Below are 19,188 nucleotides of genomic sequence, written 5' to 3' on the forward strand. Positions count from 1 at the left end.
TGAAATGAAGTTTTTTGGATTTACAGAAAGTGTGCTATAATTGTTTAAACAAAATTAGGCAGGTGCATAAATTTGGGCACCAGAAAAAAGAAATGAAATCAATATTTAGTAGATCCTCCTTTTGCAGAAATGACAGCCTCTAAACGCTTCCTGTAGGTTCCAATGAGAGTCTGGATTCTGGTTGAAGGTATTTTGGACCATTCCTCTTTACAAAACATCTTTAGTTCATTCAGGTTTGATGGCTTCCGAGCATGGACAGCTCTCTTTAAGTCACACCACAGATTTTTAATTATATTCAGGTCTGGGGACTGAGATGGCCATTCCAGAATGTTGTACTTGTTCCTCTGCATAAATGCCTTAGTGGATTTTGAGCAGTGTTTAGGGTCGTTGTCTTGTTGAAAGATCCAGCCCCGGCGCAGCTTCAGCTTTGTCACTGATTCCTGGACATTGGTCTCCAGAATCTTCTGCTACTAAGTGGAATCCATGCGTCCCTCAACTTTGACAAGATTCCCAGTCCCTGCACTGGCCACACAGCCCCACAGCATGATGGAACCACCACCATATTTTACTGTAGGTAGCAGGTGTTTTTCTTGGAATGCTGTGTTCTTTTTCCTCCATGCATAACGCCCCTTGTTATGGCCAAATAACTCAATTTTAGTCTCATCAGTCCACAGCACCTTATTCCAAAATGAAGCTGGCTTGTCCAAATGTGCTTTAGCCCACCTCAAGCGGCACTTTTTGTGCTGTGGGCGGAGAAAAGGCTTCCTCTGCATCACTCTCGCATACAGCATCTCCTTGTGTAAAGTGCGCCGAATGGTTGAACGATGCACAGTGACTCCATCTGCAGCAAGATGATGTTGTAGGTCTTTGGTGCTGGTCTGTGGGTTGACTGACTGTTCTCACCATTCGTCGCTTCTGTCTATCCGAGATTTTTCTTGGTCTGCCACTTCGAGCCTTAACTTGAACTGAGCCTGTGGTCTTCCATTTCCTCAATATGTTCCTAACTGTGGAAACAGACAGCTGAAATCTCTGAGACAGCTTTCTGTATCCTTCCCCTAAACCATAATGGTGAACAATCTTTGTCTTCAGGTTATTTGAGAGTTGTTTTGAGACCCCCATGTTACTACTCTTCAGAGAAAATTAAAAGAGGAGGGAAACTTACAATTGACCCCCTTAAATACTCTTTCTCATAATTGGATTCACCTGTGTATGTAGGTCAGGGGTCACTGAGCTTACCAAGCCAATTTGAGTTCCAGTAATTAGTTGTAAAGGTTTTGGAATCAATAAAATGACAACAGTGCCCAAATTTATGCACCTGCCTAATTTTGTTTAAACAATTATAGCACACTTTCTGTAAATCCAATAAACTTAATTTCACTTCTCAAATATCACTGTGTGTGTCTCCTATATGATATATTTAACTGACATTTTATTTATCGTAACAACCAACCATTTATACAGGAAAATCATGACGATTAACAAGGTTGCCCAAACTTTCGCATCCCACTGTACCTGTGTGTATATCATTTTATTTAATATGCCAAATGTTGCATACCATATTCTATACAATATTGATGACCTATCCTACTGAAAAGTCCTCAATATGTGATCGATAGAGGTGTGACTTCTGTCACCCTTGCTGATCATCTGTGGAAGGGATTGTGGCACTTGGGCGCACACTGCGTCCTCTGACTGTAATTGCACATCTAAGGATGTGCTAACCATGTTGGACCGAACCAGGTTCAGTTCAAATTTCAGGTTAGTTTTTGGACAAATCCGCTAAAGTGGCTCTATTTTACTGTACATGTCGGCAGAAAAAAAAAAAAACACAAGAGAGGAAGAAAAAGGGTTCTCACATGACCCTGAGAGGAAGTGGGGGAGAGGACTTGCCCCAATTGGCTGTCAGGCTGACAGAGAGCCTGAATGATCCAATCAGTGATGCAGCAGGCAGGGAGGCACCCTAGTAGAACAAGCAGAACGTCATTCTGTGCTGAGCTGTGAATGAGGGTGGTTGGGTCTTACAATGTCTGCCAAAAAAAATATCTTAGGGAGTCAGGGAGAGTGAAAAAAATTATCAGGGACAGTGATAAATCAATCAAGCTTGCATTTTACAGCCAGGGAGAGTGAAGGGAAAGGCTAGAATGGCAAGAAAAAGAAGATGAAGAATTGTGTGTGTAGAATAGGGAGGCAGGGAAGCTGGGAAGTGAGAAGAGAGAAGCAGTGGCTGCTGTGCCTCCTATTAGAATTGCAACTTTTTTTTTGTTATTGAATTAAATAAAACCAGCATAAAGGTGATCAGTACACCAAAACACTATAGGGTAATAAGTTATCTGTGAGTGTTAACGTGATATTAAGGGTCAGGACTCAATCATCCGTTTACATATATTCAGTTTCCACATGGTTGGAATTTGTTTTTTTTTGGATTTGTCAGTTTAATTAAAGTAGCATATATAAATGAATACTACAGCAAAACACAGGGTAGGACAGGAATGTACCTGTGAGTGATAATGAGAAATTGGACATCAGGCCTCAACCATCTGTTTTATGGATTTTATTTTTTTGGGACTTGTTCAATTTAATTAAACCAGCATATAGGTGATCAGTGCACCAATACACAGTCCAGCACACAAAAGTATCTGTGTAACAAATTTAGGCCCAAATCCATTTATCGTTATTTCCCTGTTCACATGTTTCCAATATTATTTTTTTGGGCAGTATATATATATATATATGTATAATTACTACACCAATGCACAGGGTAGTGCACAACAAGCCTGAGAGTCAGAATGTGAGTAGCAGCAGCACTAACTATCCGGCCAGAAGTAGTAGTTGTAGTAGGTCCCAGTTGTCCGTTGTGTCTTCTAAAAGGCGCAACATTGTTATTGAGGAGAAAAAGGATGAAATTGGGGATTGGATGGCTCACTTCTCTCAGTCGCACCAGGATGATGTGGAGTTTACTATGCCATGGAGCCAGAGGTCACAGTGTTCCTACTGCTCCTCCTTCTTGTCGCCCCAAAGAAGGCTTTCAGTGGAGTCCTCTCAATCTGCACTGCCCCTTCCTAGTGGGGCACCCTCTTTTTTCCTAAGAAGTGGCATGAAAAACCCACCACACCCTACGGCTAGTCAAGAGAGTCTCCCTGTTGACGACTTGTGTGAGAGCAGTCAGCATTTGTACTGCCCTGAGGAGGAGGTGGAGGAAGAGGCTGCAGACCCCATCCATCGCTGTGCTGGTGGTGGTAGTAGTGGCACCCATAGCCACAGTATTGGCTTTGGGGGCAGCAACAGCAGCAGTCAGGGCAGAGCAGGAAAAGGGGGACAAAGAACCCACGATGATATCCCACAATCTTATAAAAGTGAAAGGGAGGGTGAGGACTCCGATGACGATTGTGCTCTGGACAGAACCTAGAGCAGGAGGGTGATGGCGACAGCAATAAATAGCAGAGGCCACGTACCTCCTAAAGAACAGCAAGGGCCATGTCTGCTTTGGGATCTGGTGATGCGGTTGATGTTGTGGGTGGGTAAGGGCCAAAATGTGACAGAGATAAGCCGAGCTCGACTGCCTCTACCTCTGCTGCGCGAGTAGCTCTCATCTTGCATTTTTTTGTCCACACTGCGAGAAGACAAAAGCATTGCCTTGTGCAAGCTGTGCAAGAGCAAAATAAGACAACCTAGACATCACAGCTCTATTGAACTATATGAAGTGGCCTCGTCCCATCCTGTGGGCAAACAGAGGAGGCAGCTAGTCACCACAGCAGGAATTCCCTCCTTCTCCTGGTCCCCCTTGTGACAGCCAGGCCACATCCACTGGCAGTACCTATAAAAGAATTGCCAGACCGCTTGGAATCTATATTAATTTTATTGATAAATAAATAAATTCATAAGTTAAAAACAAGTACAAGTGCAGGGAAAAGGCAACATCAACCAGAGGAGAACACAATAGAAACAGTTCATATCTGTCCACAGAAAAAAGCAAACAAAGATAAAGTGCAAGTGCAATAAGTGACAATAACTAGATACATGCAGGACAGGAATTCGATGGCGCCAACCCCGACGTGCATTTTGGAAAACCTTCGTCTGGGGGTGGTGTCATCACTGCAGGACATACACTATACACAGTATTTTTCACTTTATAAGAAGCACTTTCCCCACCCCCCCAAAAGTGGGGGAAAATGGTAGTGCGTCTTACAAAGCGAATAGTGCAATTTTTACATTGTTGACACTCGGCCTGCGATGTATTAGTTACAGTTTACCTCTATCATGCGGGGTGGGAGGAGGGGCTGTAGGCCGGCAACTGCTGTTGCACTCGCGGCGGGGCCCGTCACTGTACTCCATTACACCGGGCCCCGCTCACAGCAGTCTTAATATGTAAAGTCTATTCATGTAATCCTCAACAAGTGTCTCTGGTTTGTTAACTAGCGTAATCGCCTGTAGTAGTACTTACTATCAAAGTGGCGGGCAGGCCGGCAGTGTAACGTCACTCACTCCATCATGCTCCTCCCACTTCATTAATGAAGATGGTGGAGCAGGAGCGTGAATGAGTGAGTGACGTTACGCTGCTGGCCTGACCACCGCTTTGATAGTGAGTACTACTACTGACGATTGAGCTAGTTTAACAAACTAGAGCCACTGCTTGAGCATTAAATAAACAGACTTTACATGTAAAGGCTGCTGTGAGCGGGGCCTGGTGTAATGGGGTCACTATTCACACAGGGACATGAGAAGACACAGAGGGGACCAGCATCAGATGTGTATATGTGTAATCCATAGATCCCCCCCATAACAGTGTCATCCACAGATCCCCCCATAGCGGTGTCATCCACAAATATCCCGATAGCAGTGTATCATCCACAGATCCCCCATAACAGTGTGCCATCCACAGATCCCCCATAACAGTGTCATCGACAGATCCCCCCATATCAGTGTGTCGTCCACAGATCCCCCATAACAGTATCATCCACAGATCCCCCATAACAGTATCATCCACAGATCCCCCATAACAGTGTCATCCACAGCTCCCCCATATTAGTGTCATCCACAGATCCCCCATAACAATGCATCATCCACAGATGCTCCCATAACAGTGTGTCATCCACAGATCCCCTCCATAAGTGTCATCCACAGATCACCATTAGTTCAAAACCCACCAAAAGCACACCTTTTGATTCAAAATATTTTTTTTATTATTTTCCTACTCAAAAATCTAGATCCGTCTTATCATCAGGTGTGTCTTATAAAGCGAAAAATACAGTACTCACAAACACCAATCATAGCACTCCAACCAAATAGTAACTAGATGATTAAATGCACCTGAGTTTGAAATCGCACAGGAAAATGGCCGCATGAATCTGACGCGAGACGTCACCTGACCTATCCGTCACATGATCACGTATAGTATCACATGATGATGCAGGCAGGCCTGGCATTGCCCTTCTTAGATTATAACCAATTAAGCATAATTATTCACAATAATTAATAGTTATTACAAGCAAAAAACAAAAAAAGGACAATATAGAAAAAAAGATTAATAATGTGAATGGAAATGGTGAGCACCAAAAATAAAATGATGATTAAAAAGATGATTAAAAATAAATCACTTCAAAACATAATTAAGTGAAATGTGATTGGAGTGCATCAAAGATGTGTACATAATCACATCTGGGACATCATGTCTTGCTCTATCCACCAACGTCACGTTGCACCACACACTGTCCAGGAGTTGGCAGATGCTTTAGTCCAGGTCTGGGAGGAGATCCCTCAGGAGACCGTCCGCCACCTCATCAGGAGCATGCACTGCTTAATTTGCGAGCATGCAGTGCTTAATTTTAATACACTGCTTAATCTGCGACGTACAAACTTGCTGGAATTTGACATTGCACATGCTCGAGCATTAGTACAAGCAGCAGAAAGCCGTGAAGGATTTTGTTATTCACCAGACAGCCTCAGCAGAAGGAAGCATGTGTTGCTCTGTCTGCAGCTGCAGCTGATTTGAAGCCCTTCGAAGAGGCCACAAAGTTTTCTCAGCAGGGACAACTGCAGCATCCCTCTCATATTTATCTTAGAACAGATGCTGACGCTCATGCAGCAGGGGACCACAGTGAATGAAGAGCAGCTGGAAAGAACTGGCTCCTTGGGCACACTGGCACAGAATTTTTTTCCAGCTTCCCACTACATCCTATGCAATATTTAATGGTGCTATTAGAAACTTGTCCCGCAAAACAACTTGTACAACTTGTCCTGCACAAAACAGTCCTCATATGGCTCCAAGAAGGAGCCATAAAAAACGAAAACGCAAAAACAGAAAATTGCCCCGTCAGCAAGGGGTTAAAGGGGTATTCCCATCTCACACATTGATGGCATATCACTCCTATCTCCATAACAGGCCCCCCAAAGTGACAGAGAGTGCACCCAAGCGCGGCCACACTACCACATTCACACTATCACACTACCCCATTCACTGTTATGGGAGTTCTGAAAATACTTAAGCTTTTGCTTGGCTATTTCCAACAGTCCTATAGCCGTGAATGGATACGTGGAAGTGCAGGTGTAGAGGTGGCACTGCACCTATCTGACATTGGTGACACTGGTGTAAATCATTGGGGACAAGAGAGCAGCAGCATGAGCCACTGATGAGAGAGGAAGTGGATTTCGGGCAACGTAGGCAGAGCAGCTAAGATGGAGTCATGGATCACAACTCTGCTCTGATGAAGTTAAAAAGCAGCCAACAGCATAGTCACTTATGGTATAATATTTGTAATATGTTAAACGTAAAACAGGTGTAGCTATAGGTGCTTCAGTTATATCCATGCCCTGGTGTCTAAGGGCTCCAATAGCCACTCTTGAACCCCTTTTTGCATTGGGGCCCAGAAACCTTTCTCAAGTTATACCCTCTGATAGTAATACCTTACATACAGTACATGAAGAATAATTTGTATTTATCGCTTTCTGGTTTTTTTCCCTTACTGTAGAGATACTTTGATGGAGCGCTTAAAAACTTCCAGCCTTTGTTTGATTTTAAATCTATGATAACGATATCCCCGTTCACAGGGGAGATTGACATTTGTCCAAGAGATTGCCCGGTCAGCCATCTATGCTTTCAGATTTGTAATACCAGCTTCCAGTTCTCGGTCCAGAACATGTGTAGAGTGGTCTATGCTTTATTTCCACCACCAGCCAGTGTAAGTATTCATTCTTTAATTACATAATCATATATATAGGAACATAACCTGTGACTATGCAGATTTTGGAGAACTAAAGATCCTAATTTGATTGTTTATAGCCCTGACTCCATGATTCACATGGCTAACACACCATATGGGTTTGAAACTACCTGCAATATTACTGTGAAGACACCAGACATCCTAAAAGGGCTCTAAAGTATTCAAATCTAGTGACTATGCTAGTCATTCCATTAGACTGAACTTTATTTTCTCACTTGTGGAATCAGGGTGAGATCATGGATGTAGAAGATGGATAGAGTGTGACCTAAAAATGATCCCCATGGAACCAAGCAAGGGTAGCCTGCAACATATGAAGGGAACCTGTCCTGCTGAATATATCTCTAGGTGTCACATTCTAAAACAGAAAAGGTTGAGCAGATTGATATATACAGTACTGTACAAATGTTTTAGGCAGTTGTACTGCAAAACAAGAATGCTTTAAAAATTGAAGTGTTAGTTTCTTTTTATCACACAACAAAATGCAAAGTGAGTGAACAAAAGAGAAATCTAAATCCGATCAATATTTGGTGTCACCACCCTTTGACTTCAAAACCACATCAATTCTACTAGGTACCTTTGCAAACAGCTTTTGTAGGAACTTGGTAGGGAAGTAGTTCCAAACATCTTGGAGAACTAACCACAGATCTTCTGTGTCTTCATGTAATCCCAAACAGATTTGATGATGTTGAATACTGTTGAGCGATGCAAGCGTCAAATCATAGATCTGAAATCGCTTCGGTCATAACTTTGTTTGAATGCTGTACGGAGATGTCTACTTACAGCATTCAGATGTATAGGCTCCGCCAAGGTGAAATTCTTTTTATCAGAAGTCGCGCAAAACGTTGTTGAATAACTTCGGACATCGATTATTCAACTTGAAAACTATTTTAAAGCTGGGATCCGAAGTCGGCTTTGGTACCCAGGTTCCAGTAAGAGTAGAAGTTGAAAAATTGAAGTCTGAAGTTATTCACCAAAGTTTTGCAAGACTTCGGATATAATGAATTTCCCCTCCACAGAGCCCATACATTTGAAGCTTTGGGCTAAGTGACTTTGGATCTATGATCCGAATCTTGCTTCACTAAACACTAATGTTGAGATCAGGGCTTTGTGGGGGCTTATTACCTCCTAGACTCCTTTTTTTTTTTAACTGACAATTGCTGTATGTTTGGGGCCCTTGTCCTGCTACAATATAAATTTGGACCCAATCAGATGCCTCTTTGAAAGTACTGCATGATGGATAAGGATCAGTCTGTATTTCTCAGCATTGGGGACACCATTAATCCGGAACTAATCCTCAACTCCTTTTGCTGTAGTGCAGCCCCAAACATTCAGGAAACCTATATCATGCTTCACTGTTGTCTGCTGACACTCATATTGTAACTCTCTCCAGCCCCTTCAGCAGACAAAATGCCTATTTTTCAAGCCAAATATTTACATTTTTGATGCATCAGTCCAGGGAACCTGCTGCCACCTGCACCCCAGTTCCTCTGTTTTCATGCATAGTTGAGTCACTTGACCTTGTTTTCATAGTAAAGATATGCCTTTTTCCATGAAAACAACTTCTGGCCAGACTTATCCAAATAGTAGGTGAGTGCACCTGGGTCCTACTTGTTTGCCAGTTCTAAGCTGATGGCACTGCTGGACATCTTCTGATTTATTAGGGAATAAAGCATGATGTGTTTTTATTTTCTTGGCCGACCACTGCATCTATGGTCCTCAATGTTGCCTTTTTTTGTGCTTCGTCAAAAGAGCTTGAACAGCACATCTTGAAACCCCAGTCTGGTTTGAAATCTTTGCATGGGAGAGACTTTGCTAATGCAGTATAGCTACCGTGGGTCTTCTCGTTGTTCTCAGTCTTGCCATTGTGTGTGACCTGCAGGGGCGGGCTGGGCCGGGGGGCAGGGAGGCAATTGCCCCCCAGGCCGCCCTAAATAAACGGCCGCTGGGCCGCCCATGCAAAGAAGTCTTTAAAAAAAATGTATTTATATTTTTTATTCTTCAGGGCCGCACCACCGATCACCACAGGCGGCGCGGCCCTGGATGTAATTGCGGCCGTGCTGTGTGCTGTGGCCGGGCAGGGGAGGGAGAGGCGTGTACCTCCCCTGTTCTTCTGATAGGCCGCAGGCACTAATGCCTGCAGCCTATCAGAGGCCGGCTCAGGCAGCGCGATGACGTCATTATCATTGCGACGCCTGAGCCGGGCAGCACACAGCAGGGACACAGGCCGGAAGAGGCTTGCATCGCTGCTGATGGAGGCAAGTATTAGTGTTTTGTTTTTTTTCTTCTTTGCGGGGGGCTGGCACTATGGGGGGGGGGAACTGGCACTATAGGGGGAGCTGGCACTATAGGGGGGCTGGCACTATGGGGGGGATCTGGCACTATGGGGGGGCATCTGGCACTATAGGGGGAGCTGGCACTATGGGGGGGATCTGGCACTATGGGGGGGCATCTGGCACTATAGGGGAGCTGGCACTATGGGGGGGGGATCTGGCACTATGGGGGAGCTAGCACTATGGGGGGGCACTATAGGGGGAGCTGGCACTATAGGGGGGCTGGCACTATGGGGGGGCTGGCACTATGGGGGAGCTGGCACTATGGGGGGGCTGGCACTATGGGGGGGCTGGCACTATAGGGGGAGCTGGCACTATGGGGGGGAGCTGGCACTATGGGGGGAGCTGGCACTATGGGGGGAGCTGGCACTATGGGGGGAGCTGGCACTATGGGGGGGCTGGCACTATGGGGGGGCTGGCACTATGGGGGGGAGCTGGCACTATTGGAGGAGCTGGCACTATGGGGGCATTTCTTACTGGCACATTATGGGGGGGGCACCATGGGGGAGAGGAGCACTATGGGGGTATCTGGGGGCTCTAAAGGGGCTTTTTTTTAATTATTGGCACATTCTGGGGGGCACTATAGGGGAGAGCAGCACTATGGGGCATCTGGTGTTACTATAGGGGCATTATTTGGGGGCACTATGGGGAAGTGGGGGCTCTAAAGGGGCCTTTTGTATTTGAACATTATGGGGGGCACTATGGCATTTGGTGGCACTAAGGGGGCATTTTTTACTAGCACATTATGGGAGGCACTATAGGGGAGAGCGGCACTATGGGGCATTATTTGGGACACTATGGGGGAGTGGAGCACTATTGGGGCATATGGTGGCACTAAGAAGGGGCATTTTTTTACTGGCACATTGTGGGGGAGAGGAGCACTATAGGGGCATCTGCTGGGGGCACTAAGGGGCATTTTTTTACTGGCATATTATGGGGGACACTATGGGGGAGGGGGAGAGGAGCAGTATGAGGGCATTTACTGGGGCACTATATAGGGGTATTTTATACTGGCATACATTATGGGGACATTAGCTCAACTGCGGGCACTAAGCGGGGGTATTTCATGTACTGTCATATTATAGGGAAAATTAGTACTACTAGGGGGTATTATGGGGAGCTTTACTACTACTGGGGGGCTATGAGGAACATGATTACTAGGGCACTATAGGGGCATTATTACTACTAAGTGTGCTCTGGCAGAGAATTATTTCTATTGGTGGGATTTTGGGGAGCACTGTTACTTTGGGGGCACCCTGGCATAGTATGAGCTTAGCACAATTATTTTTGGGGGACATTATCTTTATACTATTAGTGTCTGGGCGCAGTTATTTTTTAGAACACTGTGTGCCAATAATTGTTTAAGGGGGCACTATCTGTGTGGTAGTAGTATTCCCAAGGGTACTGTTTCTGCAGTATAGTATTGGGGGCATAGCGGGTACAGTATTGGGGGCACTATCTGTGTGGTAGTAGTATTTCCAGGGGGACTGTTTCTGCAGTATAGTATTGGGGGTAGCAGGAAACTAATGTCTGTTTCTCAATCTCTGCAGAGACGGGAGATGGCAGAAAAATCATCATGGCGGTCTGGTCTGAATGGAGAAGATGAGGAAAGAGAACGTCTACAATCAAAGGTGACATCACTGGATGTAAGAGGTATGGGGCGCTATGTAGGAGAGGAGATGCTCCGGCTCCTCCTCCTGCCATTTGCAGAAGGAGGATTCAGAGCTGAGTGAGAACAACGAAAGGGGGCAGCAGGCCACGGACGGGTGGCAGATGGTGGGGGGGAACCACAAGCCTTGAGCAGGATCAGGGGAGGGAGGAGAGCGGAGGAGCTTCCTGGCTCTCCACTCTCCTCCCTCCCCTGATCCTGCTCAAGGCTTGTGGTTCCCCCCCACCATCTGCTTCCTCTCCGTATGATGTGTAGACAGGCCTCAACTATAGAATGTCAGCTGTACAGTGTGTGTTGGGAGTGGCCTATTATATGTAGGAGGGGCTTTTAATAATGGGCGGGGCTAAAATGGGCCACTTGACTGGATTTGCCCCCCAGGACTAAGGCTGCCAGCCCTCCCCTGGTGACCTGTGACATGAAACTGTCTATCACAACCTCACCTTTGTAGCAGAGTTAATCACCCAGTTTTAAGCCTTCTACATAGCTGTTTCTTGTTTAGTTAACCCTTTCATGACCAAAGGTCATTGATGCCCCAGTGTCCAGGTCAAAATTTACAAATCTGACATGCGTCACTTTATGTGGTAATAGCTTTGGAACACTTTTATTTATCCAAGCCATTCTGAGATTGTTTTCTCGTGACACATTGTACTTCATGACCGTCATAAATTTGAGTCAATATATTTTACCTTTATTTATGAAAAAATCCCAAATTTACCGAAAATTTAGAAAAATTCGCAATTTTCAAAATTTCTATTTCTCTGCTTTTAAAACAGAAAGTGATACCTCAAAATATTTATTACTTAACATTCCCCATATGTATACTTTATGGTGGCATCATTTTGGAAATGTCATTTTATTTTTCTAGGACGTTACAAGGCTTAGAATTTAGAAGCAATTCTTAAAATTTTTAAGAAAATTTCCAAAACCCACTTTTTAAGGACCAGTTCAGGTCTGAAGTCACTTTGTGGGGCTTACATAGTAGATATCCGCCATAAATGACTTCATTGTAGAAACTACACCCCTCAAGTTACTCAAAACTGATTTTACAAACTTTGTTAACCCTTTAGGTGTTCCACAAATTTCTAAATTTCACTTTTTTGCCAGATTTTCCATTTTATTACATTTTTTTCTTTAACACATTGAGGGTTAACAGCCAAACAAAACTCAATATTTATTACCCTGATTCTGCAGTTTACAGAAACACCCCACATGTGGTCGTAAACTGATGTAAGGGCACACGGCAGGGCGCAGAAGGAAAGGAGAGCCATATGGTTTTTGGAAGGCAGGTTTTGCTGGACTGGTTTTTAGATGCCATGTCCTATTTAAAGCCCCCCTGATGCACCCTTACAGTAGAAACTCCCAAAAAGTGACCCCATTTTGGAAACTACAGGATAAGGTGCCAGTTTTATTGGTACTATTTTGGGGTACATATGTTTTTTAATTGCTCTATATTATGTTTTTTGTGAGGCAAGGTAACAAAAACCTGGCTGTTTTGGCACCGTTTTGTTATTTTTAATATTTTACAAGATTCATCTGACAGGGTAGATCATGTGCTATTTTTATAGAGCAGGTTGTTACGGATGCAGTGATATAAAATATGTCTACTTTGTTTGTTTCAGTTTTACATAATAAAGCATTTTTGAAAAAGAAATTAAGTTTTTGTGTGTATATTTTCTGAACGCCATATATTTTTTATTTTTCTGCCGATCATCTTGTGCAGAGGCTCGTTTTTTGCAGAAAGAGTTGAGGTTTTTATTGGTACCATTTTTGGGTACATATGATTTTTTGATCATTCATTATTACACTTTATGGGGCAAGGTGACCAAAAAATTGCCTGTTTTGGAACAGTTTTTATATATATATATTTTTTTACAGTGTTCATCTGAGGGGTTAGGTCATGGGACATTTTTATAGAGCATATTGTTACGGACGTGGCAATACCTAATATGTATACTTTTTCTTATTTATTTAAGTTTTACACAATAGCATTTCTGAAACCCAAAAAATTATGTTTGTGTCTCCACAGTCTGAAAGCCATAGCTTTTTTATTTTTTGGGCGATTGTCTTAAATAGGGTATCATTTTTTGGGGATGAGGCGACGGTTTGATTGGTAATATTTTGGGGTGTATACGACTTTTTGATCGCTTGGTGTTGCACTTTTTGTGATGTAAGGTGACAAAAATGGCTTTTTTTTTTACACAGTTTTTATTTTTTATGGTGTTTATTGGACGGGGTCGATCATGTGATATATTTATAGAGACGGTCGTTACGGACGCGGTGATACCTAATATGTGTGTTTTTTTGCATTTTTTTATAGGAAAAGGCAATTTATTTTTATAATTTACATTTTTATTTATTTATTTTTACTTTTATTATTTTCACTTTTTTTTATCAAGTCCCTCTTGGATCTTGAAGATCCAGTGGGGCTGATGGCTGTACTATACTTTGCAATGCTCTTGCATTGCAAAGTATAATACTACCAGATTTCCTGTAGGTGGCAACACCGGACGCCTTTGCAAAGCGTTGCCCCTCCCTCTATTAACCCAATGGATGCCGCTACGGCGGCATCTAAGGGGTTACAGCAGAGTGTCAGCATAAAGCTGACACTCGCTGCTGATGGCGGCGGCTCAGGAATGGAGCCGCCGCCATCAAACACAGCAGGGGCACCGCATCGGGGGCAGGGGGCACAAATGGGGCATGGCTGGAAACGGTGGGTACGGCCAGCATGGAGGGGTCACAGATGGGGGCAGGATACGGGGAAGGGGCAGGGCACGATACATGGATGGGGGTGGCGGGGACGAACCGCATCAGGGGCAGGCAGAGGCAGGGCTCACGGTGGGGAGGGGGGGGTTGGAGGCGCACAGGAAGGGGGCACAGATCGGGGGCACCAGGACACATTACCTGATTTCAGACTCTGATCTGCAGATCAGAGCCTGAAACCGGCATTTTAGCACTGCCGCGATCCGATTGGTTAGTCTGCACAGACTAACCGATCTGATCGATTGCCGGCAAGGGACCACTCTGATTGGTCCCTTGCAGGCATTACTGCACTGTATGCTGTCCGTGACAGCAGCAGGGCAGGGGCAGAAGCTTTAATCCAAGCGCTTTGCAGCGCTTGGATTAAAGAGCTGGCTTGACGTTTATACACGTGGTAGCTGCACGGGGCATGTGCAAATATCACGTATATAAACGGATTGTTTCAATCTAATGGTCTAATGGGTTAATCATACACCTGACTGTAATCCTACAAAATCATTGATTTTGTACAAGTGTACATAGAATAATTGTTCATGTTTTGAGGGCAAAGTGTGGTCACATCACATATTGATTTTATTTAGATATCTCTATTATTCATTCACTATTTTTATCAGTTAAAATACAAACACATCTGAAAAGCATTCTTGCTTTACTGCAATTTTGTACACCTTCTTAAAACTTGTACAGTACTATAGTTTTATGGTAAATGATTTAGTAAAACTTGTACTTTATCAATCTAAAACTATGATAATTTTGAGTTTAGGAGCCCATTTGGTGGTCCTACTCAGTGACTGGCAACTAGTGATGGACAACCATCGGCCGGGACGGTTCGCGAATGCGATCAAATGTTCGCGAACCGCAAGTTCGCGGCGGGCCCCATTCACTTTAATGGCAGGCGAACCTGAAAAACCTTCAGCTCATATTTGCAGCCACCAAATACTTAGTAGAAGTGTACAAATAGTCCCACAACATAGACAGTGACATACCAGAGGGGGATCAATGACAAAAATTCCAACAAAAAATATGTATCTTAATCAGGGGACATTTTTATGCGTCTTAAAGGGAAATTCTCTGAAATGTGCCCTGTTGGAGCCTAGAAAAATATTTTAGGCCACGGGAGTATGGGCCTTAAAAATTAGGCATTCACCTGAAATTGTGATTATGTGGCTCGAGGTACATTATGCGGTCACTGAAAAACAATTTTACTGTAGCCCACTTTTTTTAAATTTTTTTTGGGGGGCATCTGTAGCTGAAGTAACGCAGCAAAGCCACAAACAAATGCTGCACTACCCAAATGCACTATATAGAAAGTATATAATTGGTATATAACACCCCTGCTTCAATCAGTTTTTTGGGGCGGCAACTGGTATTTCACAACAGTAGAAATTATTTGTTCCAATAGCATTTGTCCCTCTATCTAGCTACACACAACTGCTGCACAATACAAATGCACTATAATATACTTTCTATGTTAGAAAGTATATTATAAGTATATTCCACCCTCAGTAAGTCACACCTATAGATACCACCCCTATACCAGTCCTTAAAATGACTTTTGTGGCCCCATTAGCTAGTGTTTGGTGTCCCTAACAGTCTGTCCCTGCTCCACACAGCAACCTCTCCCTACACTGTCAAAAGACTGATTGTAAAATGGCGGCCAGATCAGGTCTATTTATAAGGTAGGGGGTATGTCCATGTGCTGAAACTTCTCAATTGGCTGTCCTGTTCCACCTGATGGATGTGTCAAAGTTCTTCACAATGTAAAAGAATATGGCACCGGCGGACATCGCCACATGTTCGGCGAATCGCGAACAAGCAAAGTTCCGTCGAGCCGCAAAGCCATCTCTACTGGCAACATTCCTGCATGAATTGCATGCAAAAATAGCTGTCAGTCACTGATGAGGACCACCCACTTGATTCCTAAGCTTAAGGTGACCAGAGGTTTAGCTCAATAAATGAAAAGTAAAGAATCTCTTCCCACATAGCTATATATCAATCTTCTTGGCTTCTCCTGCTCTACAATCGAATTGCATTTTCAATGTGTCAGGTTCCCTTTAAAGGATATATACAGTACATATTTACATTTTTTATTACTATAGTTCATCTCAAACAAACAGTACAGCACCTTTATAAATAGTGATTATTAGAAAATATCCTACCATGTGTTGCTATGGTTACAGACTACAAAGAACCCCTGTGTAGTCATTCTTTTTTATGTCCCAATCTCCCTGCTGTCTCACCTAATGTATGTAAGGAATAAGTAGGGGACAAGTGGAATGGAGTATGCATGCAGAATTAGATTACTCCACCATACTCCAGATTAATCCTTTGTCACTCGTGCTGTTAAAACTAATTTTAAAAAAAATTGGAAACGCATTAAAAACATCCACGTTAAACAAAACATAATATAGCAGCATACAGAAATACTATGCGTTTCGGATGTATAAACACATCCTTCCTTATGGCATGGCTGAATCAGACTACACCTGGTTGGTCTGTAAAATGGAACCATGGAGACATATAGTTCTGCATAAAAGCTGTATGCACAAAATAAAATAAAATGTCTATTGTAAATTTGTACATTTGCTTAATTCTAATATTTTAGATGCATTAGAGCAATAAAATAACTGGTTGTAAATGTATTTATTCCCTTTAAGCAATACTCAGTTGAGAGATTAATAAAACATTCTCCTCAACCTATAAAAACCTAGTCCAGTGAACGTGTAGCCTTAGTTTTCTGCCCATAAGTGGCTGAAGTGCCACTCAAGTTGGTCTCCTTCTGTAACTCATCAACTTCAAGGTTGAGATGCAAGACAGAACTATGTCTGGCTATTCCATCCTTGGGTTCCTCCAAGAATAAGCAGATTCCATTCCTAGAATTGTTACAGTACTTGTAACCTAAGGTTGACCCTGTATGTTGTTTTGAATGAAGAAATAGTTCATACTGTTTTACATTTTTATTTTCCACCCACAGGTACTGAAGAAGTTTTACTTCCAAGGTTATAAAGATGCAGTTGTGTATCTGATTTCCAATGGCAAAATCAATCTATGCTCTGATAAAGGCTTCACAAAACCTGAAAAAAGACTATGTGAAATGATAATTGGAAAACAGCGTATTGAACTGTGCATTTAAGCCTCAACATTTAGTGAAAAAGAAAGAATTGGATACAGCAGGATGCAATTCTTTTGTACAAACAATGATGCACATTCATTATTTTGTATCTCATGAACAGTGGCGTACATAGAGAAGTAAGGGCCCCATAGCAAGGATCAAACCAGGCCCGCCACACAGGACAGAAGGGTTTGTGCCTAAACCCTTTTCAATGACCCTTGGGCCATTTTTCCACTGCCTCAATTGCTAAAAGTTGTTCCTTTAGAGGGTAGAGTTCTGACCAAGTTTTCACCTCCAGTAGAAGATAATCCAAACTAAGACTGGGCCCCCTCTTGCCCTGGGCTACATAGCAGTCGCATGGTCTGTCGCTATGGTAGTTACGCCCCTGCTCACAAATGTGTCTTCCATGCAACTCAAATACACATTGATCCAGTTACTACACCTTGCAATACAACTGGATACCCAAAAATCACATTCTATTCAACATATGTTATTTTTTATAATGGTATTCCATGGCAGATGTGTTTAGGCATACAGCTGCATATATCTGATGCCTACGTTAGGCGGCACTCTTGAAATGTACAATTCACCTAATGCCCAGCTGCTTTTTTACAATGTTTAATGCATTCCCTTACCAGAACTAAACTTGGATTCGAAACGGAAAACCAAAGGGACAGTTTTCCTACTGTCCAAGGGAATATGTGCCCTGTGCTTCTATTGGATCCATTGAGAAAATCTATTCTACACTCCTTATGGCATCTGGTTGCATGCTACATTATGACATTGATATAATAGTAATATTGATTTATGACAGCACTAATACTGCTTAAAAACCTATAAACTATTTCAGTTTATCAAATGTTTTATTGTTTTATTAAATACAGTACATGGCTGCAGGAGTCATAGGAATCATTGCCTCTTTACACAGTAACATTATTATGCAAGCGGGCGTGGACCCACCGTGTCACTGACTGGCTATACTCTGGAGGGACATGACTAAGCAACTACCTGGTCTTCACTAACGCCTCAGATGGTGAAGATAGGCTTTAGCCGTTAGGGTAGTTGCCAGGTGCCACTCCAGAGCAGTTCCTGAGTCTGGCAGCTGACCAGGGGGTCAGAGATAGCGGTGCAAGCATCGAGGGGAAGTACGTGGTCAGGAAGTCTGGGGTCAGGGCAGGCAGAGATCAAGCAAGGTCCATAAATTAAGTCAGAGGTCAGAGGCAGGCGGCAAAATCCGATAATTCCAAAAGCAGGGTCCGGTACACAACAAAGCTGTCACCGCCAGATCTCTGAGAAGTTCTGATAGACGTTCTTCAGTAACTCCTGCATGATGTTCTTTTGTTTTGCTTTGACATCTCTTCTCCCTCTCCCAGCTGTCATCTATTAGCAGTGATTGCCTCCCTATATATCTCCTCCCATACTGCTTCACTTTGCGGTTTATACTACTTCCTGGATTGGTTTCACTGCTTGAAGTTGCTACTGCTGGTCCCTCAAGATAAGCCTATTTCTGTATTTGTGTCTTCCTGTTGGCTTGATTCTAGGTGACCCTGACTCCCTCCGTATTGAGGGCAGGGAGCCGGTGGTCGTGTCCCCTCACTATTATAGGGTTTGCAGGTGTCACTCAGTCTAAGGTACGTGGACATGCAACTTTCTATCATTGAGATCTTTGCATGGGCTGAGCAGTGAGGGAGAGCTCTAGGGCATTAATAGGGCTTAACCTTTTGTTCCTTAGTTTGGGATCAAGTCAGTCGGATCTTTATTTGTTACTTATTGTTTCCTGCTACACCATCTGTGACAAAAGCAGAACTTGAAAAACACATTCACACTTGAAACTAGACAAGCTAGTGACCATGAGTTGCTCAGGCATCTTCCTATGGTAGGAAGTGCCTTTAAATACTTCCTGTAATCCAGCCATAGACTGATGACACAGAGGACGTGTACGTGCTGCCTCACAAGTGATGAGAGACACACCCATGCAAGCCCTAACAACAGTACAGGTCTCCAGCAGGAAGTAAACTCTGGCACGGAGCACAGATGGAACAGTTAAGCTACCTGCTGCCCGCGCTTGTCAGCACGGCGCATGACAGCAGGAGGGAAAGAGGG

General features: G+C 43.5%; 1 protein-coding gene across 1 annotated transcript in view; it reads left to right on the forward strand.

Moving 5' to 3' along the window:
• LOC120995056 (omega-hydroxyceramide transacylase-like) overlaps nt 1–17,330 on the forward strand; it is a 35,274-nt gene extending 17,944 nt beyond the window's left edge. Inside the window, exons 4-5 of the mRNA XM_040424029.1 lie at nt 6,966–7,175; nt 16,948–17,330. Of these exons, the coding sequence (XP_040279963.1) occupies nt 6,966–7,175; nt 16,948–17,106 (369 nt within the window). The 3' untranslated portion in view covers nt 17,107–17,330. The remainder of the gene's footprint in view (nt 1–6,965; nt 7,176–16,947) is intronic.
• Nucleotides 17,331–19,188: the final 1,858 nt, after the last annotated feature.

This window comes from Bufo bufo, chromosome 3 (assembly GCF_905171765.1).
Source record: "Bufo bufo chromosome 3, aBufBuf1.1, whole genome shotgun sequence".
In the NCBI taxonomy this organism is placed as follows: Eukaryota; Metazoa; Chordata; class Amphibia; order Anura; family Bufonidae; genus Bufo; species Bufo bufo.